The 21,959-nt window shown below is 53.3% G+C and overlaps 1 protein-coding gene across 8 annotated transcripts in view; it reads right to left on the bottom strand.

Annotated features, from left to right (window-relative positions):
- Nucleotides 1-2,431: 2,431 nt before the first annotated feature.
- Nucleotides 2,432-21,959, bottom strand: part of OSBP2 (oxysterol binding protein 2) — a 119,767-nt gene continuing 100,239 nt past the window's right edge. For all 8 annotated transcript variants that reach the window (XM_080401737.1, XM_080401738.1, XM_080401740.1 and 5 more), the window contains 11 exons: nucleotides 17,203-17,401; nucleotides 14,552-14,669; nucleotides 13,782-13,848; nucleotides 13,211-13,378; nucleotides 9,549-9,794; nucleotides 6,051-6,171; nucleotides 5,185-5,288; nucleotides 4,661-4,756; nucleotides 4,038-4,222; nucleotides 2,976-3,196; nucleotides 2,432-2,785 (listed from right to left, as the gene is read on the bottom strand). In XM_080401737.1, the coding sequence (XP_080257863.1) occupies nucleotides 2,643-2,785; nucleotides 2,976-3,196; nucleotides 4,038-4,222; nucleotides 4,661-4,756; nucleotides 5,185-5,288; nucleotides 6,051-6,171; nucleotides 9,549-9,794; nucleotides 13,211-13,378; nucleotides 13,782-13,848; nucleotides 14,552-14,669; nucleotides 17,203-17,401 (1,668 nt within the window). In that variant the 3' untranslated portion in view covers nucleotides 2,432-2,642. The remainder of the gene's footprint in view (nucleotides 2,786-2,975; nucleotides 3,197-4,037; nucleotides 4,223-4,660; nucleotides 4,757-5,184; nucleotides 5,289-6,050; nucleotides 6,172-9,548; nucleotides 9,795-13,210; nucleotides 13,379-13,781; nucleotides 13,849-14,551; nucleotides 14,670-17,202; nucleotides 17,402-21,959) is intronic.

Raw genomic sequence — 21,959 nt, 5'->3', positions numbered from 1 at the left:
ACTCTGCTCCTGGTTTGGGGACAGCCTGTGCAGGAGTTTCTCACCTCTCCAAGTTCTCAGGTAACACTTGCATTGACAAAGCAAACAAGGAAAATAAGGCATTTTGAAGAGCTCTGTTTCTAGCCCATTTTACAAAACCGATTCGGGCCTTGAGTGGGATAAAATCCCCTGGGCAACCTTGGTTGCCACCACAAACTGAGCCAGCAGCATCAAGGTTTAGTGTGGAGCATCCTCTGCTCTCCCAGGTAGGCGAAAGCCCATCTCCAAAGGAGATATGCACATCCTGGGGCTGGGACACCCGGCAGCTCTCTGCAGGCTGCATTCAACAGCTAACGCAGAAGTCTGGATCATTTAAGAGCTGCACCAGAGCCACAAGCAAACCTCCAGGAAGGCTCTGGAAGCAGCAAACATGCCAGACCGGCTGCTGTAACACCCAGAGAGCTGGGAAGTGGCTCGGAGCATCCCACTTCCAAACACGCAGGATACCAAATGCCACCCTTCAAACCCCAAATGCATCATTTCCAGAAGGGAATGTCTTTCTAACACCTTTTAAATGCTATCACATCCAGCTCTGGAGCAAAACGTTGCTTCTCTACTTTGGGAATTACTCCGTCACCATCACCCCTACAACCCTACCTTCCGGACAAGCCTAGGGAAATCGTACTCATGCTACAAAAACTCAGACAGACACTTCTGTCTTCATTATTTTTCTTCTATTGTGTACCATAGAAATTTAAGCAAAATAATTTTATATATATTTATATATATATATAAATTAGAAGCAAATAAATAAGATTAAAGGGTACATTGAAATCAGTGGGTGTTGCCACTCCAATAGCCACTCACTACTGTTACGCCGTACAAGGTCTATATATACTGTACACGTAGGTTTGCTGTAAGTAACAGGTATGGAGGTGGTGGAAGAGAAGCTGACCAGGAGGAGACTGATGGTTGAGGAACCTGATTGCATAAATGTCCCATGTGCAGCCCGGGTATTCCAGTTACCATTGCCTCAAAGTTTATTATTGCTAATTATCTTCCAATGTGGATGTGACAGTCCAGCTAGGGCTGGCCTCTCACCCCGGGAGGCAGCAGTCTGTGATATGATGAAGACCCAGAGAAGATGACATCAAAAATGAGATCCAACGGGGTAAACGTGGGTGTCCAGGCCTCCCTGATACTCTCTGGCCCAGCAGATCCCATCTTCAGGGCCCAGCAGATCCCATCTTCAGGGCCCAGCAGATCCCATCCTCCCCTGTGCTGCTGGGGACCAGCGGTACCTGCCTGCGTGGCCGGCGCCCAAGCACCACTGGCTCCTGCTCCATGCCGATCGCTGGCAGGGCTTGCTCCGCTTCTCCCAGCAGGTCCAGGGCTGCAGCAAGGCGATGGCACACAGGAGGGGTGAGTGGGGGACATGGGGTTCCCCCCGCCCTGTGCTCAGGCTGCTTTAGTGATGATCTGAAACTGCTCCTGGGCGAGACCAGCCACGAGGGAGAAGGCACGGAGCCGGGCAACGGGCTGTGGGTGTCCTCCAGGCTCAGCCTGTGACCCCCAGTGCCAGGGAACTGTGGACCAGACCCGTCTGGCTTAATGGGGAAGACAGGGACAGGAGACCCAGGACCAAGGCTGCATCCCAGCGGCACCACAGCATCTCTTCCCTCCCTTCCCGCTTGCATCAGGCAGAGCTCAGCAGGGAGACGCTGCCTGCAAACCTGGCACCGAGGTCTAGGCTCCTGCCAACCCCTGGGCTGCAGCTGTATGGAGTGGGAGGGAGCTGGTACCGGAACCCCCGAGCATCGCTGGCCTGCAGACCTCCTCTGTGTGTCTACCAGGCATTCCCAGCCTCAGCGAGGCCGTTTTCCCCTTTGGATGTGGTTGCAGGAAAACCAAACCAGACCTCACTCAAATCACTCTCACAAAGCATCATGTTAGAGACAGTCCTAAGCCTTGACTAAACATGGCAGACTGCGGGGAATCTGCTCAAACACTTCTTTAAAAAAAAAAAAAAAAAAGAAAAGTAAAGAAAAAAATATCCTGATTGGTGCTACTGGGATGACTGGGCACTGTGAGAACCACCTAGAGCCTCGAGGATCAAGTGCCACAGCCCCTGGAGACACTTTCTGAGCAGGATGCAGGCTAGTTCACGTCTGTTTTTGAAGGAACCTGAACCAGAAGCAGATTATTATTATTTTTTTTAAATAATTCTATAAAGTCACACACAAATGGGGAAAAAAAATACCAAAGAAAAGAGCTCACACAAATGCACAGCATCCCCACAATGCGAGCATCTTTGGAAGTTGACGTCTCAGCTGATAAAGCTGAGGCGCTGAAAGATATAGGCAGCAACTCCTGATAGCAATAAATATGCTAGGCTAAAAACGAACCAGATTCACGTGTTCTCGTTCCTAATTAGTCGCTGAAAAAGCCATCATTAAAAAGAAAAGGATGCTATTTATTAGTGCGTAAAAAAATAGGTTTGGAATCCCTGTTTAGATTTGCTTTTCAAATTTCTGTATGTATTGACTCTGTGTATTTGCACTGTTAACTGCCGGCGGGACGCTGCCAGCATGTCCTCACTGTCCCTCTGTTTGTCCCGGTGAACCGAGGCGCAGGGCCGGCCACCCCGGTGCCAGCAGAGTGGCTCAGAAGATGTCAGGGCACGTACTCCAGTCCTGCTTGTCCTTGGCCTCCCAGTAGCCGCCCCTATAAACACAGATCAGCTCCCCCGTCACAGCATCCAGCTTGCGCTCAAACCACAGTGGGATGTAGCCTTCGTAGTCCTTGCCTGTCCAGGGAGAAACAGGGGCTAAGGGCTGCTTGTCCTGGAAGCCGCCACTCCCGAGCTTCCCCCAGCCCCCAGATAGCTGCAGGGTCCTTCCTTCATCCCGCAAAGCCGGTGGGCTTTCTTTGCCACATCCCCCTCCTGCAGCGAGGGGCGGGCAGTCCCTGCCGGCCAGCATCCCAGAACATCTTACCTTCCTCCAGGGCTTCCACAGCCTCGGCCTCTCGCCGCCGGCGCACAGCTCGCTGCTTCTCCTCCAGCCGCTGCTTCTCCACGTTGGCCTCATCCCAGCGGCCGCTCTCCATCAGCCGCTGGTCGGGTCTCAGCCGGCTGTCCGTGGGGGCCACTCGCTCCTCAGGCTCGTTCAAGGTGAGGGCCAGGTCAGAGAAGAAATACATGTTCTCGGCGTTCTCCCTGCAGGCGGAGAGCCCTGATCAGGGTGGTGGAGATGGTGCCTACCTTGAGCGGAGCTCCCCCGGCCCTCTGCGTCCTTGCATCTCACCCCAGCCCCACTGACGCTTCTCCTGCTACCCCAAACCAGATACACAGAGGTTATTTAGGGAGCCCTGCCTCCCACCCTCTAACTGGAGATGCCAATGACACCTCAATGGTGTCCTGGAGGGGAGCAGACCCCTCCTCTGTTGGCTCCATATAGGGAAGCTAAAAGCCAAGCCTGGCTGCTGCGCTGCACCACTGAGACATGAAACTGCTTCACCCGAGATCTGCTGGATCCCCGACTGCAGAACCGGTGGCACCAAGCGGAGGGTGCTTTCCACGGGGGACCATTCCCACAGAGCACCTCCAAAGCTGGGACCGGCCATTGGTGCTACTGAAGGCTGGAGACAGAGCAGCCCCACCGTGGGTAAGAGTCTCAAGAGAGGACCAGTCTCCAGAGGGCTAAAGCAACCAGTGGGACAAGATGGCCAGGGACGCACCAGCAAGGCAGAGAGCCAACACACCTCCCCACTATAGCCAGCAGCCCAAAAAAACCTAAACAGTACCCTCACCTGCCCAAAACCTACCTGCAACGGATCCCCCCAAAAGCCACCCTCCTCTCGCAGGGACCTGCTCTCTCCTGCCATGTGCTCACATCGAAAAAGCCAAACCAGCCACTCAAGTCCTGGTCCCCTTCCCATGTCCTCACGACTAGGCACACAAGCCCCCTCCCTCCCACGGGACTCAGGGTGATGCCATTAATCCCCATCCGGCTGTTGGACCCCCAAGCACAGCACCCCACGCCGAGGAGGGGACTCACGGGAGGGGGTACTTCTTCCACAGGACCTTTGGAGACAGCGTCTGGTAGACTGTCTTCTGCTTGCCCTCCATGCTGGTGCTGCCATGGCTGCTATGCACTATCTTGGAGCACTCCATCTTCTCATCCCATGTGCCAGACATTACGTAGTGGGCTTTACCATCAGCATCACTCACCACCCCTGTCACCTGGCAGAAGGAGATGGCTCTGGTGGCATTTGGAAACATCCAGAGCACAGGGAGAGGCACAGGAGGGCAGAACACCTTCCAGGTGCCCCAACAAGAACAGGTGGACCTGGCACTGCATGTCCTCGGACATCAGCTGTGCCCAGCACAGGGGAAACGCTGGCCCATTCTGACCACACAGGTGGGTCTCCAGCCCACCAAACCCTTTCCAGTCTCTGCAGCAGCTCCAGCACCTGGAGAGCCAAAACAGTGGCTATGCTTGGAAGTCCCTCCCCCCAGACCTCCCTGGTGACCCACATCAGAGGTGCCAGTGCGGCTCCTTGGCCCTGTGCTGGGGCTCATCCCAGCTGCGGTACTGGGATCCTGTGAGCCCAGCTTAGAGGCAAGGTCTCATCCCACACAAGGCTGCTAGAAGGAGCAGGGAGATGGATGGCTACGTACCTTTCGGGGGACATCTCTGGAGAAGTAGCTGTAGGGGGTAAATTTCAGCTGGCATTTATCTTTTGACTTATGGTTAACAATCTCTATTTCACCAGACTAGATAAAAGACACAGAACCACAGCGAGTGAGAGACTTTGCAAGGAGACAAATCAGGTGTTAGTTGTAGTGCAGGTACAGATCAACACCAGCTGCAGCATTACTTCTGGCTGTAGCCACCACAGCGACCACCCCCACCAGCCCCGTGGCTCGCCAGCAGCACAGTAGAACCCACCACGCATATGACCACCCTGCTGCATGGAGCTGCTGGCCTTGGGAAGAGCCATTAGGAGCTCCCAAGAAGCTTCCCCCCTCATCCCTGCCAGGAAAGCACACCTTCCTATCATGGCAGGAGTATGGTGGGGACACCAGGCAGCGCTGGCATACACCCCAGGAGGGAGGACAATGTCCTTCCAGCCCCCCTGCCCCTTCCCTGGAGCCCAGTGAGGCCAGGCAGGACCCATCACCTTGGACCCGTAGCCACCGACCTGATCAATCCAGAGCTTGCCCACAATGATGTTGTGAACGGTGGAGGTGACTTTCCTCCAGACATAGTGATTCCCGCTGGAGTGAAACTCAAGGTGGATGGCACCTGCAGACAGAGGGGTGCCTGGGCTCAGCAAGGGCAGATGGCTGGGCAGGGCTGGAGGCACGCTCCCCTGGAGCGCCCCAGCACCATGCCTGTCCCCAGAGCCAACCTGGCCTCTCTACCTGCATCCCCCACCATCAGCTCCCAACCAGCGCCGGGTCTGGGTTCACCCCTCCCTTGCTGCATGCTCTGTGGGCTGCTGCAGCAAGAGAGCTGCAAGGCCCTCTGCCCTCTTCCCACCCCCTCAAAAGCACTAATTTTAAAAACAGGTCAGAAACAAGCTGCCTGGTTGATTCTCAGTGCCACGAGACCAGCCAGCCACCACCACAGCTCTGGGACCAGCCCCAGGTGTGCTGCCCAGCCCAGGGACAGGCAGAAGACAAACAGAACACTGGAAGCAGGCAGCTTACTGCATCTGCCACCCAGGGAGAGGGTTAAAACAGGGAGTAAGCTAACCTTTATATATCATTTGAGAAGAAATCAATTAATGGGCAGGCAAGATACTTCCAAACCACTATGGTGCTAGCAGCAAGCAAAGCAGTCTCCCTTTGCAGCTGGTGTAATTTCCATTTCCAGGGCAGACGAGTTATTGTCAGGTTGTCTGTGATCAGGAGCACAAATCTGTGCTCTCTGCATTGCTTGGGGTAGAATTCACTGAGCCCTGTGAGAGCCCAAGGGACTGGCATGTTGCTTTAACCTTTGAGTATTGCATGAGCAGTGCAGGGAAAAAAGCAAGCCCCAATCCTGTCGGTGTAAGTCACCTACCCAGTGGCATGATGGAGAGGTATTTGCCCCTGAACTTGCTGGCGATGGTGATTTCCTGCCACAACGTCCACCCTCGCTTGGAGTAAACGTGATGGGCAGCTGCCGGGGGGTGGTGGCTCACCTGGAGGAGAGGAGAAACAGCCCGTAAGATCACAGCCACCAGCACCCCAGAGAGCCCTGGCGAGTGCTCACAGTGTGACTCTTAGGAGAGGCAATAGCCGCACACCAACTTTAGCCCTCAGGCTGCTCTGCTGTGCTGACCTGAACACTCCGGTCTTCTCCTGAACATCAGGGTGACCTCCCATGAAGTACCCTATCAGCAAACAGAGATGCACCGAGCTCCTGCCAGGATTTTCTAAGGCACGTTATTTGAAGCATTATCAATAAAACGTTAATTTAATCAACTATCGTTGTGAAACAATGCTGTACTGTGACCCCAGGACACGACCCCACTCTTCAGGGGTCCTGATTGAGAAACGGTGATGTGCCAACATCCAGCCTAGATCCCCAGTAATCCCAGTGTAACAGCACCTCTCCTACCAGCAGCGGCTCCCACTGCTCTGCCTGGGAATTCCCAGGGGATGCAAGTCTCCAGGTTGTCTGAGACACACGGACCTGCTCAGCCAAGACTTTGGCTTTGCCCCTACAGACATGCTGGGCTGGAAAGGTGGATACAATATCCTCTGTCCTGGGCATGACTTGTAAAAGGGCATTACTCACATTCCCTTGCACTGGAAAAGCTGCCCAAGAGCAAGGTGGAAGCAGGACACCCCAACCAGAGGGCTCTGCCTTCACAGGGTCTCACACAGCCGACCCAGCATGCACCACCCACCACCGGGAACCCACTAACCACCGAGCTCCGACAGCTGCACTGCTGAGATCAGAGATTATTTGCACCAACATAATTACAGGCTGAGCGCCCCAAGCTACTGGATTACAAACATGAGCAAAGACCTCTCCATTAAATCTCACTGTCACCAGCAGGAGAAAATCCTATTTGGATAACTGGATTTCAGGCACGAGATGATCAACGCTTCGCTCAGTGTGTTGGTGGGCTAAGCAGCGCATGCAGCATCCAAGGAAAGTTCAGAGCAGCAGGAAGGGTGTCTGTCTGTCTACCCCACGCTGCCTGCACTGACGGCAGCACCGGGGCAAGATGCGCTGACAACGCTGCATCAGCACAAAGCTACTGTCACTAAAACGTGCCCTTTTGAGGTGGGTCCAGGAGGGAGATTTAGAGGCTCCGCTCATAGACCGAAGGCTCCAGAGCGCTGCAAGGGAGCGGGTTTGTTCCAAGTTACAGTAAACCTAATTTCAAATGAAGCTCATGTGCTGTGCCAGCGAGGGAAGGACTCAAGGACCAGATAGGAGGGGTGCACCCAGGGTTCAGGCCAGCCTGCAGCTCAGCTAACATCGAGGTGTCAGAAACAGCAGATTTGGGTACAGATGCAGGAAAACTGGGACCAACCAGAGAAAGCAATTCAGAGAGGGTCATTTATTTAGGATGGAACAGGAATGGAGGAAGGAGGGTGGTGAAACGGAGGGTGAAGGAATGAGACAAGGGATGTCAAGGTGTGGGAGTGACTTGGTCAGCGCTGTCCAGCAGCACCCGACAGGCAGCACCAGGCTTCATCACCACAGCCCAAATGAGGATATAAACCCAGCCTCCTGTTCCGGCTGGACCCTGGAGGGATGAGGGGTGTTGCTGGCTAAGGGATGGATTGAGCATCCTGATAAGGAACGACCCACTTCCTATAGTACTGGGATGAGAAGGGTGACAGCGCAGGGAGACGGGGCACCAGGGAGGTGTTGGAGAACAGAGACTCCTAATTTCTCTCTGCTGTGCCTAAAGCCAGCTGGGGAATTTGGCTGTGTGGCAGGACAGGGGAATCACTGCTGGGCAAGGGGAGGTGAAGGTGTAATGCTGCAGCCTCTGACCTGCCTCCTGGGAGCAGGCAAGGGGCTGGGCAGAGCAGGAACAGGAGGCACATTCACAGTTGTAGCTCATTACACTCTGGTCAGCAGTGTCCTGGCTCACTGCAGCCAAGGGCATGAGCTCCCAAGACTGGGACAGACCACGTGGGCATCACTGGGGACGATCAAAGCTGGCTGACATGGGGCATGCAGCTCTGGATGGTGCAAAGGGACAGCAGAGACACGAATCTTGGAGATATCTACTGAAGGACCTTTCCTTTTGTCATGAGCAAGGGCTCACGTTTCCAGGAGACCCCACAGAGTCTGTCACTGCCTGGAGTAGCGCAGCCGAGAGAAGGGATGTGACAGGAGCTGCTATCCTGCCTCAGGTCAGAGCTTTCCAAGTTTGTCGAGCTTGGGCACCCATTACCACAGAGGGGTTTTGTACGTGCCTGTGTCCCCTGCTGATGGCAGAGCATGGCACCTGCTACAGTGACTGCTCCAGACTTGGGTACAAAGGGCCATGACTTGGAGAAGATGAGGAGGAGGACAGAGACGAGCTGAACCATGTCAGGGGGACACAGGGATGCTGGTGCAAGCCTGAGCCTCCTTCACTGCATGTTCTCAGCACGCCCTGTCCACATGTCTGACATCTGCTGTAAACATCATACAGCACAGCATGGCATGTCCAGATTAGCAGTAAGACCCTTCTCCCATGCAATGCCCCTCCAAAAATCCTACGAGTCTCAGGGCATGGTCTGCTGAACAGCTCTGCAGGTCCTGGACCTGCATCACACTCTGCAGAGTGACAGAGGTTTGTGATTTTGTTTGATGCTTCTGAACACTGAAAAGACGTGGTGGTTGCTCAGTCCCCAAGATGGCACAGCCACCTCCTGAAGAACAGAGAGGCCCCACCAAAGCGATGTCCCACCTGAAAGGGGTGATAAATGGCCCCATCTCTCCCCAGGAACCCAGGCCGAACCAGCCAAGTGTGCTAAATATTAAACAGTTCATTTTCTTCACAGGTCACAACTCACTAAGCACTCCAGGTTTTTAATTAAGACCTGCTGTTTAACTGATGCATGCCAGATGCACTCTGTGGGTAGAGCATGGGGCTGTCAGAGGTTCTCAGGTTGCTCCCAAGCTCTGAAACTAAAATTCTGCAGTCCAACAAGAAACAAGACCTTATGACACCCTCTGGCCCAAAAATATCCCAAAACCTTTTGGGGCATCACTTTATAGCTACAGCGTCTTCCTTTCTGCTCAAGGTTTGAGATGTGACGACAACCCCAGCTCCAGAACGGCTGCCAGGAGACCTGGCAGGGTGATAGGACACCTTTCTCCTCTCCTCCCTTCCCCACCCTCCTGCTCTGCAACACTGGAGTGGGCACACTTGGCTTCTGAAGAATGGCTTGGGCTGCACATGCAGCTGCTTCTGCCAGCGCCAATAGCAACGCACTGGCTGTCTTGGCCAGGAGGAAGGCTCAGTGCGAGGAGATGCCCAGTCTCCTTCAGAGAAGGGCTGCTTTGGCTGGACATGAGCAGCAGGGAAGGTACACAGAGCCCCTACACAGACCTGCTCACCTGCTCGCACAGGGAACGGAAACCAAACTCCTCCAGCCGGTCGAGCTCATAGGTCTCCCCCAGCAGAGGGTTGAATGGCTTTGCGGTGCGGTGGACAGTTGTTGAGTAGGAAGACACTGAAAATGCAGCGACAAAGCACATCTGCTCCGTGGAGCTCTCGCACTTGACTGCTTTGTCCAGCAGCTCGTGGTACTCCAGGTCCTCTGTCAGCCTCTGCAGCATGGAGAGTGGCTCGTTGAAGTTTACCTGGAGGGGAACAAGTAAGAGTTAGCAGAGCAGGAGAGATGCCAAGTCAGGCACTTCATCCTTTGCCTTTTTCCCCCAGCACTGTGCCCTGCTAACCACTGGCATCCCACACATCTGGCTCTCCAAGCACGGTGCTACGCACTCCAAGAGTCAAGGATCCAGGCGGATGGGAACTGCTGAACCGAAGCAGCAGCCCCACAGGGCAGCTGACAGCGTGGGGCTGGATGTGCCAAGGCACACTGGGCACACACTGCTTCTGCAGCATCACTCAAATGTTAAATAAAGGCAAGAAATATGTGCTCTGCTCTGCTCCCTGAACCATACCACAAAAGCATGAAGGCTTTGAAGTTTCCAGCTGAGAAGAGGTGGGCCAGGGAGCCGGGAGCCCAGTGAACTAAGCAGGTATCACCTTGCTCCAGTGACGGAGCAGCAGTGACCCCCAAAACGAGCCTCAGCAGCGAGATCAGGTCCCTCCTGTCTCCTAGCCAGCATCCCACCAGCCACAACCAACCAGCAACACAGGGCAGAGATGTGCTGCTCCCCAGGCTGCCCTCCATCACCTCGTAGCAAAGCCACCCCCATGCCAGGCTGCAGCCGAGTTGCTCAGGAAACCTTGAAAAGCTCCATTTCAGGGTCTCCCTGCTCCTGGGGACTGCAGCCCCATGACAGCACCAAACTGCACGTGTGAGCTACAGGCAGTGGCAGCAGCCATGCCCCATGGAGCAGAGAGCAGAGGGGAAGCCCTGTCCTGGAAGAGCCCAAAAGTGTTGTACTTATACTCCAAAGTCATTGCTTTGTCCATTAGAAAACTTTGCTGTAAATTGCAAGGTTGGACAGGCTGCAAACATCTCTGGGGAAAAAAACCCAAAGGGTTGATTTTAGCAGTAATTTTTGTTCTGAAAAGAATTGAAATAAAAAAATAATTGAAACGAAGATGGAGATACTTCTTCTCAAAAGGTCTTCTGCCTCAAAACGATGTGAAATTTACATTTACTTTCAGTTCAGAACAAAGAAATCTATTTTAGAAGAAGCAGATGGTTAAGGATGGGAGAATGACTTCTATAAGCCAAGTTACGTATTTAATACTAAAAAAAAACAAACTCCAGACTGTTCCACTTGGGCATTTAGCCTGTAAGCCCTATAAGCAGCAGGGAACTTACAGCATCCCAGAAAGAAAGAGCTGTGTAGAAAGGGCAGCATCACATCCACACACAAAAAAATCAAATCACTGCCGGCTTGAGACAACTCTCAGGAGAGATGCAGGCGGCACAAGAACAAAGCCGGCAGCTGCATCCTCTCCACCAGCACTGCTCTGGCAACAGCAAAGCAAAACCCTTCCATGGAGGAAGGAAAATGAACCCACCCGAAACACAAAATCCCTAAAGCTGTTTTCTTCATTTTCAATGCTGCAGATTTGTTCATTCAGAGGAAAATTTAAGGAGGATGCTGTTTGTACAGAGAGGTTTTTCAGTCCATCGTATCCCTCAGGAAGGGGACCAGGTCTCAGAAATGCTCATAATTTGCCAAGAGTCAGCTGAAGCACACGGAAAGAGGAACTCCCATCACTGGGTGCACACAACATGCTCATTAACAGTTTGTACTATAATTAACCACGTTTCCAAACAGCCCTCCCTGAGCCGGCTGCTCCGCTTCCTTCTGCTCCTCCTCCTTCACTCCATTTACCACAACGTCAGCTTGAAAGCCCTCACTCAGCAGCTCCGTTTCAATTCACAGAGCTGCTGCCTTCTCCTGTGCTCCAAGCACACTTACTATGGAAGGAGAACTTAAGTATCTGTTGAAAGGAGATTAAATTGCACCCTGTTGTCTTCCCACAGGCTGCTTGTTCTTGGGGTGAATGCCCCAGCAAGGAAATGCCGTGTTGGGCTGAGCCTGTGAGGTGCAAAGCATCTCCCTTCCTCTGTATCTGTACAGATATCCAGAGAGGAGCTGACAGTGAGCACTTGATGCTGGGCTGAGCCCCTTCTTTACAGCCCATAGCTCTGTTGAACAGGTTACTGAGACAGCAATGCTGGGAAATCGGATCCACTTGCCCCAGGGAGGGATGGAGTAATTACATCCCCTAAGCCACATCAGGGGGCTGCTGTTCAAGCAGAACATATTGCCCTCAGCTTCAGACTCAGCTTTAGCAGATCCCAGAATGATTTGATTGATAGGGAAGGTATAAATTTCCTCTCTCCAGACACCAGCAGCTGCTGGTATTTCACGTTCTGAGCTTATTTCTGTACCCATCACACCTTCATCTGATACTGATGCTGCTGCAGAAACGCTAATGGACAGCACGGGGCTGTATATCTCATCTGGAAACAGCACAAGTAAGAGACACGCGTCACTCTCAGTTGGGGAGTGTCAGGCACTGCTTTAGGAAGAGACAGAAATACAATCAATTCAGCATCCAAACCTCTGTAACATGCTCCTCCCCTTTACCCAGCAAAGGAAGGACCCTGAATACAGTGCCAGGGCTATGGACCACACTTTGCTGGGCTACTTCCACACCAGTCAGCACCACAAAAAGCCCTAGCCACCCCCAGCTGGTTTACAACTCTCCCACAGTGCTTCTGGTTTTTGGGGAAATGGGATTCCTTACAACGGCACCTAGTCCCACCCATGCTGATTACTGGGCTGGTGAAGACCTGCTCGAGAAGCAGCAGCCTGAAAAGGGCTGGTTTGCTTTGAAAAGAAGGGCTGTAGGTTTTTTTTCTTCCAGCTCCTGCTTGAAACACTTGAATCCTCAGGGATTCAAGGTGTCCTGGTTCCCTCCTTGCCTCTGCAACAGTTGGATTTGCAGAGAACACCTGGGCAACATCCCCTCTGCTCCAGCTCACTCTAGGACTCATGTGAGCAAGCTGCCAGGGCTCTCCACAGCTGGCACAGGAGAATGGATCAGTCCCAAAGAAAGAGCCAACCCAACTCAAACAGTCCCTAATGTAACAGCCACGACACCAGAGCTATTTACCACAAAGCAATTAGCACTACAGCTCCGAGCCGCTGAGGACAGCCTCCTCCTGCCTGGCTGGTTTAGTTTTCTGGCTGTGCTGGCTCTCTGGCAGCAGACGGATGATTTCAAGGTATAAATAAATTGCAGGAAAAAATGCAGGGCTTAGAGTCAGCAGAGCTGAGCAGGGAGGACACACTGATGGGTGCTGCAGAGCAGGGCTGGGGAAATGAGTGAGGTGGTTTCAGAGGGCTCTGCCAGTGCAGGACTGGGCTGGAAACTGGTGACATGCTCCTGTCCCGCTCAGGGCTGCTGTGCTACCACAGCACCTGATCAGACCACCCGGAGCCATAATCCAAATCCTTCGCACAGCCAGGAGCCATGTCCAAATCAAACCCTCAATGCTGGCATCACAGCAGCACCCTCTCGGCCTGCCCTCAGCACCTGGGACATGCTCACTTACGGGCATGGGGATCTTGGACAGTTCTTTGCCGATGCAGTTTTTCATGATGCTCCAGAGGTTAAGGCTGTAGTTGGGTTTGTCAGGGATGCGAGTCCGTCTCCTTTTCTTTGGCAGGAGATCTTTGCAAGTGGACTCATTGCAGCTGCTTTGATTTGAGCTTTCAAAGACCTGTGGAAGCAACAGGAGAAACACATGTCTAAGCTGGACCAGCCCTGCATGACCCAACCGGACCTGACAGCTCCCAGAAGCAGCAACCACAGCTCAGGAGATACTTGTGCTGGGGAGCATCGCTGGAAGCCTGTTTTCCACAGTACAGGGGAAACAACGGTAACAATGGTGACACTGCCCTGCAACACTTTCTTGCTTCCCTCAAGATGGTGTCTGGGGTGCTGCTGTAAGGCTGCTGAGATCTGTCCCCTGCCCACAGCTCACAGAGCAACCAGTTCTGCTCCATCCTGGTGGCACAGGAGGGATCCAGATGGACAGTCCCTCCAACAACCTCCTCTCCTTCTCCTGTCCCCTGGTCTCATCCCACTGGGACTGTCCCACCCACTCTGCCCGGCCAACTCACACTGTCCTCCAGGTTCCAGTCCTCGGGGTGGCCCTCGCTGGCCCCACTCAGGTTACTGCCTGAACGCCTGTGGGGAAGAAAGTACCAGCTGGTAAACACCAGAAAGAGCAGAGAAGGGGATAGAAGAACTGGAGCTGGTGCAGCATAGCCAACATCACCTGGAGCACCTCCCTGCACCACCCCAGGGTGCTGCCTGGAAGGCAACAAGGTGACGGAGGCCATGCACAGGCATTGAGAGGGGATGCTCAGCGCCTATGTCCCAGCATGGGTGCAGAGCCTCTGCTTTTGCCAGTGAGCCCAGCAATGTGATCATGGCTCAGACCACAGGTACCTCCGGACCAGACAGATGCCCAGGGAGGCATCACAGCAGGTCAAGGCAGACGAAGGCAAGATACTCCCTGCTTCTGCCCAATGCTCCGAGAGATTTCCCTCCAAGTCCCTGCCCAGGCTTCCCTCAAGCTCACATCAGCTGTTGGGGCAGAGGACTCAGCTTTCCACGACACAGGCTTGATGCTTGCCTTCTTCACTACAGCTGGGACCATCCTCAGCCTCACTTGCTCCAGGAATGCAAGAGCAGACAGGCGTAGCACAGAGCCCTGGGCAGAGACAGCCCGTTTGCTGGGGGACATGCACCCAGAGTAGCCCCACGGGAGAGGATGCTGCCCTCAAGCCCAAGCACACCACCAGGCAACCAGTGCTCCCTCTGCACTGACAGCAGGTTTCACCAGGTTGTACCGTGCAACGCATGGCTCTGGGGCAGGGGCTTTTACCTGTGGTGCTTGGGGTCTGCGGTTACAGTGATAAAAGCTGGCGCATCCTCCATGGCATCAAAATACTCCGTCTCTTCATCTTCATCACTGGCCTCTCCTTTTGCAGACTGCACACTCCCTGTTGGCACAAAGGGTTTGAGATGTTCAGGTGCTGCTGGTCCCTTTCAGAACCCATCAAGCACGAGCCTGTGCCCAGAGCCCACCCTCCTCCTGCTGTGTCCCCACCAGTGCTGGTTCCCTTTACAGCTTTTCCCCCTCCTCTCCATCCCACTCAGCAAGAGGATGCCATACCAATTTCCAGCTCCTAAAAGCAAGGATGCGCCCTGGAAGCCTGTGTCCTGCTCTGCAATCCAGGCATACAAGGCTTCCCTGCCGTGTTCAGGAACACTTCCAAAAATGCCACCAGGCTGCCTGAGCCAGACACATGCGCGTGACTCGCACACCCAACCACTAACGCGGCTGCCACCCCAGCACCGCCCTGTCTACCAGGCAATCTGGTTTGGATTAAAACAGGGGAGGGAGGGGGGAAAGAAAAAAAAATAGTCACATGTTTCAGGTGATGCTCAGAGAGATTTCCTGGCCCTCAGATTTTCCAGCCCTGCACTTACAAACTTTTCTCTTCTCTGCTGTGGTGGGAGGGATCACTACAAAGGTGGGAGCAGATTTTAATAGCAGTGACTTTTGAGACCCGGTGCAGTTCCCCTGCTCCTGTCCTTGCTGCACCGCTCCCCGGGTGCAGGCTCACTATGCGCTTCACCACTGCCACAAATCCACTGCTCGAGCAGCTGCACCAAGCAGTCAAGCAACCTCACCGATGCAGGGCACACGGGCAGAGCTGGTCACCTCTCTCAAGACCTCTGGGCAGTACTCCAGTGATGGTGATGACGCAGGCATCTGGCACAGCACTGCCGAGGCCATGTGGAGGGACCAGAAGAGTCACCCCAGATGAAGCCACCTCGCTACAGTGACCCATCCAGCTCAGCAGCTGGTTCAGCTCCCCAGCAGCAACCTCCTTCCCTGCATCATTCCCACACTCCTCCAAAGGAGCAGGGTCACCCCCTGCAATGGGGTCGGGCTGGAATTGTGCCTGTGTCCTGGTTTCAGCTGGAACGGAGTTGATTTTCTTCTTAGTAGCTGGCGCAGTGCTGCGGTTTGGATTTGGGGCGAGAACACCACTGACAGCGCACTGATGGTCCCAGCTGTTGCTGGGGGATGTTTATACCAAGTCGAGGACTTCTCAGTTTCTCAGGCCCTGCCGGCGGGAGGGCTGGAGGGGCACGGGGCACTGGGAGGGGACACAGCCGGGACAGCTGACCCCAACTAGCCAAAGGGGTGTTCCACACCATGGCATGTCACGCTGAGTGTATAACCTGGAGGGCAGGGGGGGTTGGCCAGGGCCAGGGGATCATCGCTCGGGGACTGGCTGGGCACCAGTCAGCGGATGGTGAGCAATTTTACTGTGCACCTCTTGTTTTCTTTTCTCTCTTCCCCTTCGATTTCATTCCTCTCCCTCCTTTTCATTATAACTGTTAGAATCATTATTACTCTTTTTATTTTATTTCAATTATTAAATTGTTCTTATCTCAACCCTTGAGTTTTACATTCCTTTCAGATTCTCTTCCCTACCCCTTTGAGGGGGAGTGAGCAAGCAGCTGCATGGCACTTCGTTACCAGCTGGGGTTCAACCACAAGAGCCTGGTGCTACAGCAGTTTCCCCCCTGCCTTCCCCAGCGGCGCCACAGAACCACAGAATCACTCAGGCTGGAAAAGATCAAGTCCAGCCATTAACTCAGGACTGCCAAATCCATCACTAAACCACATCCCTAAGCACCATGTCTACATGTCTTCTAAACACCCTCAGGGATGGTGACTCCACTACCTCCCTGGTCAGCCTGTGCCAATGCTTGACCACCCCTTCAGGGAAGAAATTTTTACTAATATCCAATCTAAACATCCCCTGGCACAACTTGAGGCCATTTCCTTGAGGTCATACAAGAACAAGGGCAGTGCCTGGCACTGCCACCACCCCCTGTAACAGCCGCTATTCTGTCCCTTGAGTCTGTATATTCTTTAAAAATCAGACAAGGCACTATTTACAGTTTTTAGCTACCCGGCTGTAGGCTAATGCCTCCCACAGGGAAGGAGATTTGGCAAGAATATGCAAAGCTGTTAGATTTTATTGCCCAGTAACTCCTGTGAGCAGCAAACGAGCCCTGGCTGTGCCATCGCCACCCCACGCAGCTGGGAACTCCACAGTGCCAGGGCAGCCTGGGCTACCTCCAAGCACCATGGCTGCCCTCCAGCAGCCAGAGGTGTGCCCACCGATGAGGGTTTAGGCTACCAAAATAGTCTGGAATAGCATGAACAAGCTGGGGACACAGCCCTCTTCCACATCTGTATCTTGGGAACATCCAAGTCCCCAAGAAAGGAGCAGCAGGACAATTAGCAATAATTATGGTGCAATGGGATTTGTTAAAAAAAAAAAAAAAAAACCCTCAGGGGACACACAGGGTATTGCCTTGTGCATCCTTCCCATCTCTGCCGACTGGCTGGGAACAACCAAGCAGAAAGTCTCTGTTAATCCCGGGGCTTCCCACAGGGCTCTGCCCTGTAACAGCCCCAGCCCCACTGTCTGGCCTGCCGGTGCTCACCCTTGGCAGTGCTGGTGATGCCAGTGCTGCTGGCAGACAGGCCGGGGGCCCCACGGCAGGCTCGCTCCAAGCTGTTGTGCTGCTTGGCTAACTGCTCGATGGTCTCCTCCAGCCGGATCCTCTGCTCCCGCTCATACTGCAGTGCCCGTTGCCATTTTCGGCTGTGAGTTTCAGCTAAGTCCAGGAAATCGCGGCAAGCCTGGAGGGGAGGAAGGGACATGTCAGCACCCAGCGCAGCCTGGAAACTTGTCATGGAGCCAGCACTAGCAGCACGTGGTGACTTCAGAGCTGACTCCCCACCACTACCCCCCTCCTCCTCTCCCAAGACCCTGGTTTTATGAAATACAGTCCCAGAGCTTTGCACAATCCCCCATACCCATGGGGCTAAGGACAGTGCAACTCTGACCATCCAAACCTGAATCATCTCCAAGGAGATGGCTGCAACACTGACAACTTCCCCGAGTCCATGAAGCCTTCGTGATGCCCCACCTCCCATGACAGCCTGGCTTGCCATGCCACAGCCCGTTTCTGTCCCTGACCCTATCGCTGGTCCCTGGGAGCCCAGGCTGGGCTCTCACAAACCTCAGTCAAGCCCAGCCTTTTGCAGTTGCCCTAAGATCTTAAGCAGCCACCTCCATCTCCAACCCTGCAGACAGGACAGTGGTCCCCAGGGTAACAGCCACAGACAGGAGAGGATGCTCAAATCTGGGAGCCAGCAAGGCCTTTGCTCCGAGAAGGCAGAGAGGAAGGATGCCCAGCTCCTCCCCAGAGCCACAGAGCTCAGCAGACACCAAAAGGCCCGGCCTGGCACCCGTAACACATTCACCATGGCCAGAAGCCCTCTTCTCTCCACAACAGACCCTCAGGACCCACCAGCCACAGGGACACACGCAGCCACACAGGGGAAGGAGGGCTCACAGGATGCACTCTAAGTGACGCCTTGCAGAATGCACAGCGCTCCTGTCCTGTGCCACCAGGGAAGGGACAGCTGGGACACCACGACCTAGGCTGACAGGAGAACCCCTCGATGCCATAAACCACTACCACAGCCCCCAGACCCCCCCTCAGTATCGCCATGACTGCAGCATCACCCATTCCCACATGTGCCAGACACCCAGTAGGACATTTCCTGGTGCAGGATGTCCGCTCGGGGATGGGACACTGCCAGGTCACGCAAGCTGCTTTTCTATTGTCTGACAAGAGAAAGCCAGCCCTCAGAACTCTATTTTTAGGTTATTTTTCACATTAGACTGAAACACCTTGGCTTTGCTGCTTCCTTTGCCATCAACTCCCAACCCCACGTGAAGCTGAACACAGAGGCAGGGCTGTAACACCTCCTCCCTCCCTTAAATCTCTGCAAGTTGGAATGCACTAAATTTTTTCTTACGTTTAAAAGTAGGATAATATGATTTTTATGGAAATTATATAGGAGTTTGGAGGCAGGCTGTCAACTTACAGGCCAATTTACTGTGCTTGTGCTTCACTAGCTCCAACCCATGGTCATACCAAGGGAGGTCCTCTTTAGATAAATGCTGGCCTGAAAAACTCAAAACTATCCAAAAGGCTTAAAATGAGAGAGTTTTGAATGTCTTAACAGGCTTCTAACAATCCCCAGGATTTAGTTATTTTCTTTGTTTCCATCTACATGGATTTCACATGTGATTTATTCAGCCCTTGGCAGGTTACTCTAGATTTGGGCTGCAGGTGGCACCTGGATATCAAGGTCTCTCTGGTTCAAGCAACAGGGTCAGGGCTTCAGCTTCCATGACCTGGCCTGATATTACCAGGATTTGCACAACAAAAGCTCCAATTTAGCAATTCTTCATCAAACCTCTCCTTTGGATAGGAGCAGGATCAGAGTCTCATCCAGGGAAGGTAAGTTTTTCCTTTAACAACATCAGAAAAAAAAACACCAGGGAAGTGACACAAAGCATCAGGTGTTCATATTTTAGGTGAAGAAGCACAAAGCAGAGAGAATGAATATCGCATCACAAGAAAGAAAAATGCAGGGGGCAAGCACACGTGCCTTTGGTGACATCCTGAACACAGCCACATCCCCTGGGTGCTCACCACTGCCCCCAGTCCCACCTCACGGAGCCCCCTCATTGCAGGAAGAGGCAGGAACAAAACTCAGATCAAATGATGAACAAACACAGCAAGTTTGACACTGTCCTTTGGGAAGAAAAAAAAAAATATAATCAGTGCTACCCATCAGATTTAAAAAGATGTTCTGCTTTGTATTCATGTCTGCTCTCTCCCACTCCCCAGGAAGTGCAGCATGGAAGAACCTGATCCTGCATTTGTGTTATCTCCATCCCCAACTGCTCCTGCCTGCTCTCACCACAGATTCCAGTTCACAGGTGGATTTCTGCCGGATCAGCCCCAGCACCAAACTGGCTGGGGTGAAATTAAATCCATAAACCACAATGCAAGTGTCCCAAGGGCGAGCTCCATCATACATCCATCTTCAGCATCATGAAGGCGCTCCAATGATACACAATCACATGCAGTTTTGCTAGGCAGAAATAATTCAGCCCAAAAGTGTTTGCAAGCTCTGAACATGGGTTTGTCCTACAGCGTCAGCCTCTCAGCCTCTGGATTTCTATTTGTGGCCATCAGCAACTCCAGGAAGCAACTCAGCAGTGCTGTCACACCAATGGAGATGCCCACCCACCTGAGCTCAACAACTATTCCCCTGCAAGCACCACACTGCAAGGGCATTAAGACTATCATTAGCCAGGAGAAAGGGTGGAAATGCCCCAAGGAAAGGCGAAGAGCAGAGCCCTTTGCACATCCTCAGCGCCAGGATGGGCAACGTGGCTCCTGCAAGCTTGGAGCAATGCAGCAGGTCCCCCCACTTTGCTCTTTCTCTGACTGCAGGCAGGGAGGTGTCAGGATCCTGTCCCTGTCCCATCCTGCATCCTCCCAGCCTGACAGGGACCACCCAGCTCCTCCTCACATGAGACATGGACCCCGAAGGGATGCAGGGATGGGCACAGGGAGATGCGAGACCAAACCGCAGTTTTTCAGGGCGCTTCGCACCACATTTTCACCTCATTCTCTGGAAACAACTCAGCTCCTCTCCCTACCCCAAAAAGTCCCACTGGCAGCCACGCATGGCCACAGAGCCCACGGGCAGACCCTGCCCTGATGCCTCTGTACCCAGCTTCAAGCTGAAGCCTCCTGCCAGTTAGAACAAACCCATGCCCTGAGCTGGCCTGCTGGCTTCTTTTATTACGCTGATGCCTTGCAATAAGAGGATGAAACCATAAGGGCAAGTAATGAGATAGTGGCTGTGACCTTCCCAGCCCAGCAAAGCTCATTATCTGCTCCAAAGGTCCCTCTCACATACAGCGGGCACAGAAATACCCATTTTGGCGCAGCTCACTGGCACTGAGGATGGAAATTGCTGGCTGTCCCTGGCTCAGCGGGTTGAGCACTTTAAAACGATGCGCTAGGAGATCGCCTGTAATTATCACGCTGCAATTAAACACAGTTTGTAAGGTATAATGGTAAATTAGGAGAAAAGGAGGTAATTATAGAGAAGCCACACAAAGCCAGCCCTCCAGTGTGTCACCAAGCTGCAGAGAGCAGCGGGATGTGGAGGAGAAATTGCTTGATCAGTTGACAGGAATCAAAGTCCTAAATAAAAATCGCAGCATATCAAACCTTGGGTCCTCCCATCCCAAGGCTGCTAAGCTCCATGGACCTCTGCTGTACTCCAAAGGGAAATCTGCACTGACAGGCTTCATTTACAGCCATTAAAAAAATTTAAAAATCCAAGTGATGGAGAAGTGGCTGCTGGCTTTGCAGACCTCCTCCACCAAGTGTGGGGAGGTTTTGGGAAGATGACCAAGATGGCCCTCATGTGGCCTCAGACCCCACCAGCAGCAGTGGTACCTCCACATAGCTGGTCCTTGTTCCTGGCAGCACTCCACAACTTGTGTCCATGTGGATTTAGGAGCTGGCTGGGGTATGTATGCACAGGATTTATTCTCTGTTTTTGAAAGACTGTAAGGCCACCTTTCTCTGTAATTCAGACACCGGCATGAGCGCCGTCCCCATGGTCTGATCCAAACCTATATACTCATGAAGCATCTGGATCCAACACAAAAGAGCACCACATTTGCTTGTTGGAAGAGAAGCAATGCTGAGGGTGACAACATGAGAACATCCTGCCAGAAAGATCCCCCAAACCCAGCTCAGCAGCTGCCAGCAGCAGCCAAGCAAATTAAAAGTTACTAATTTGCTTTTGTAACTCCTACAGCCAGACAGTGCAGAGTTTCACAGGGATGCTTGCCGGAGGCGAGAGTAGCACTGAACAGGGCTGAGGGTGTATTTTGTCACCACAGTCTCCATCAAGAGAGCTCATTCCTGAGCCAAAATACACCCCAGAACCCCCGCGTGGAGAGCTGGGGCAGCCCCACAGCACCAGCCCATGAGCTCCGCGGGGCTGCAGGGAGCTGAGCATGAGCAGCTCAGACACGAGCATCTCCCTCAGAAAGGTCAATATTGAAGGGAAATGAACCCCAGCCCTTATCTCGGGCTTGGCTGTCAGGTTTTCTCAACCCCCCTGGCTGCTCACATGGTCCATGAGGAGCCAGGTCTCAGCCACGTCTCGGCTCCATCCCGGCTCACCACCCAACAGCCCCACTCCCTTCAGCAGCTCAAACCAACCCCCACCTTGGATAAGCCTGTTTTGGCTGTCCCCAACTTTAGCAATAGCAAACCCAAGATCAGCAGTTGTTGCGTTACAG

The sequence above is a fragment of the Falco punctatus genome (genome assembly GCF_963210335.1).
Source record: "Falco punctatus genome assembly, chromosome: 1".
Lineage (NCBI taxonomy): Eukaryota > Metazoa > Chordata > Aves > Falconiformes > Falconidae > Falco > Falco punctatus.
The sequence above is the reverse complement of the archived record's forward strand: the minus strand, read 5'-3'. Positions and strand labels throughout refer to the sequence as shown.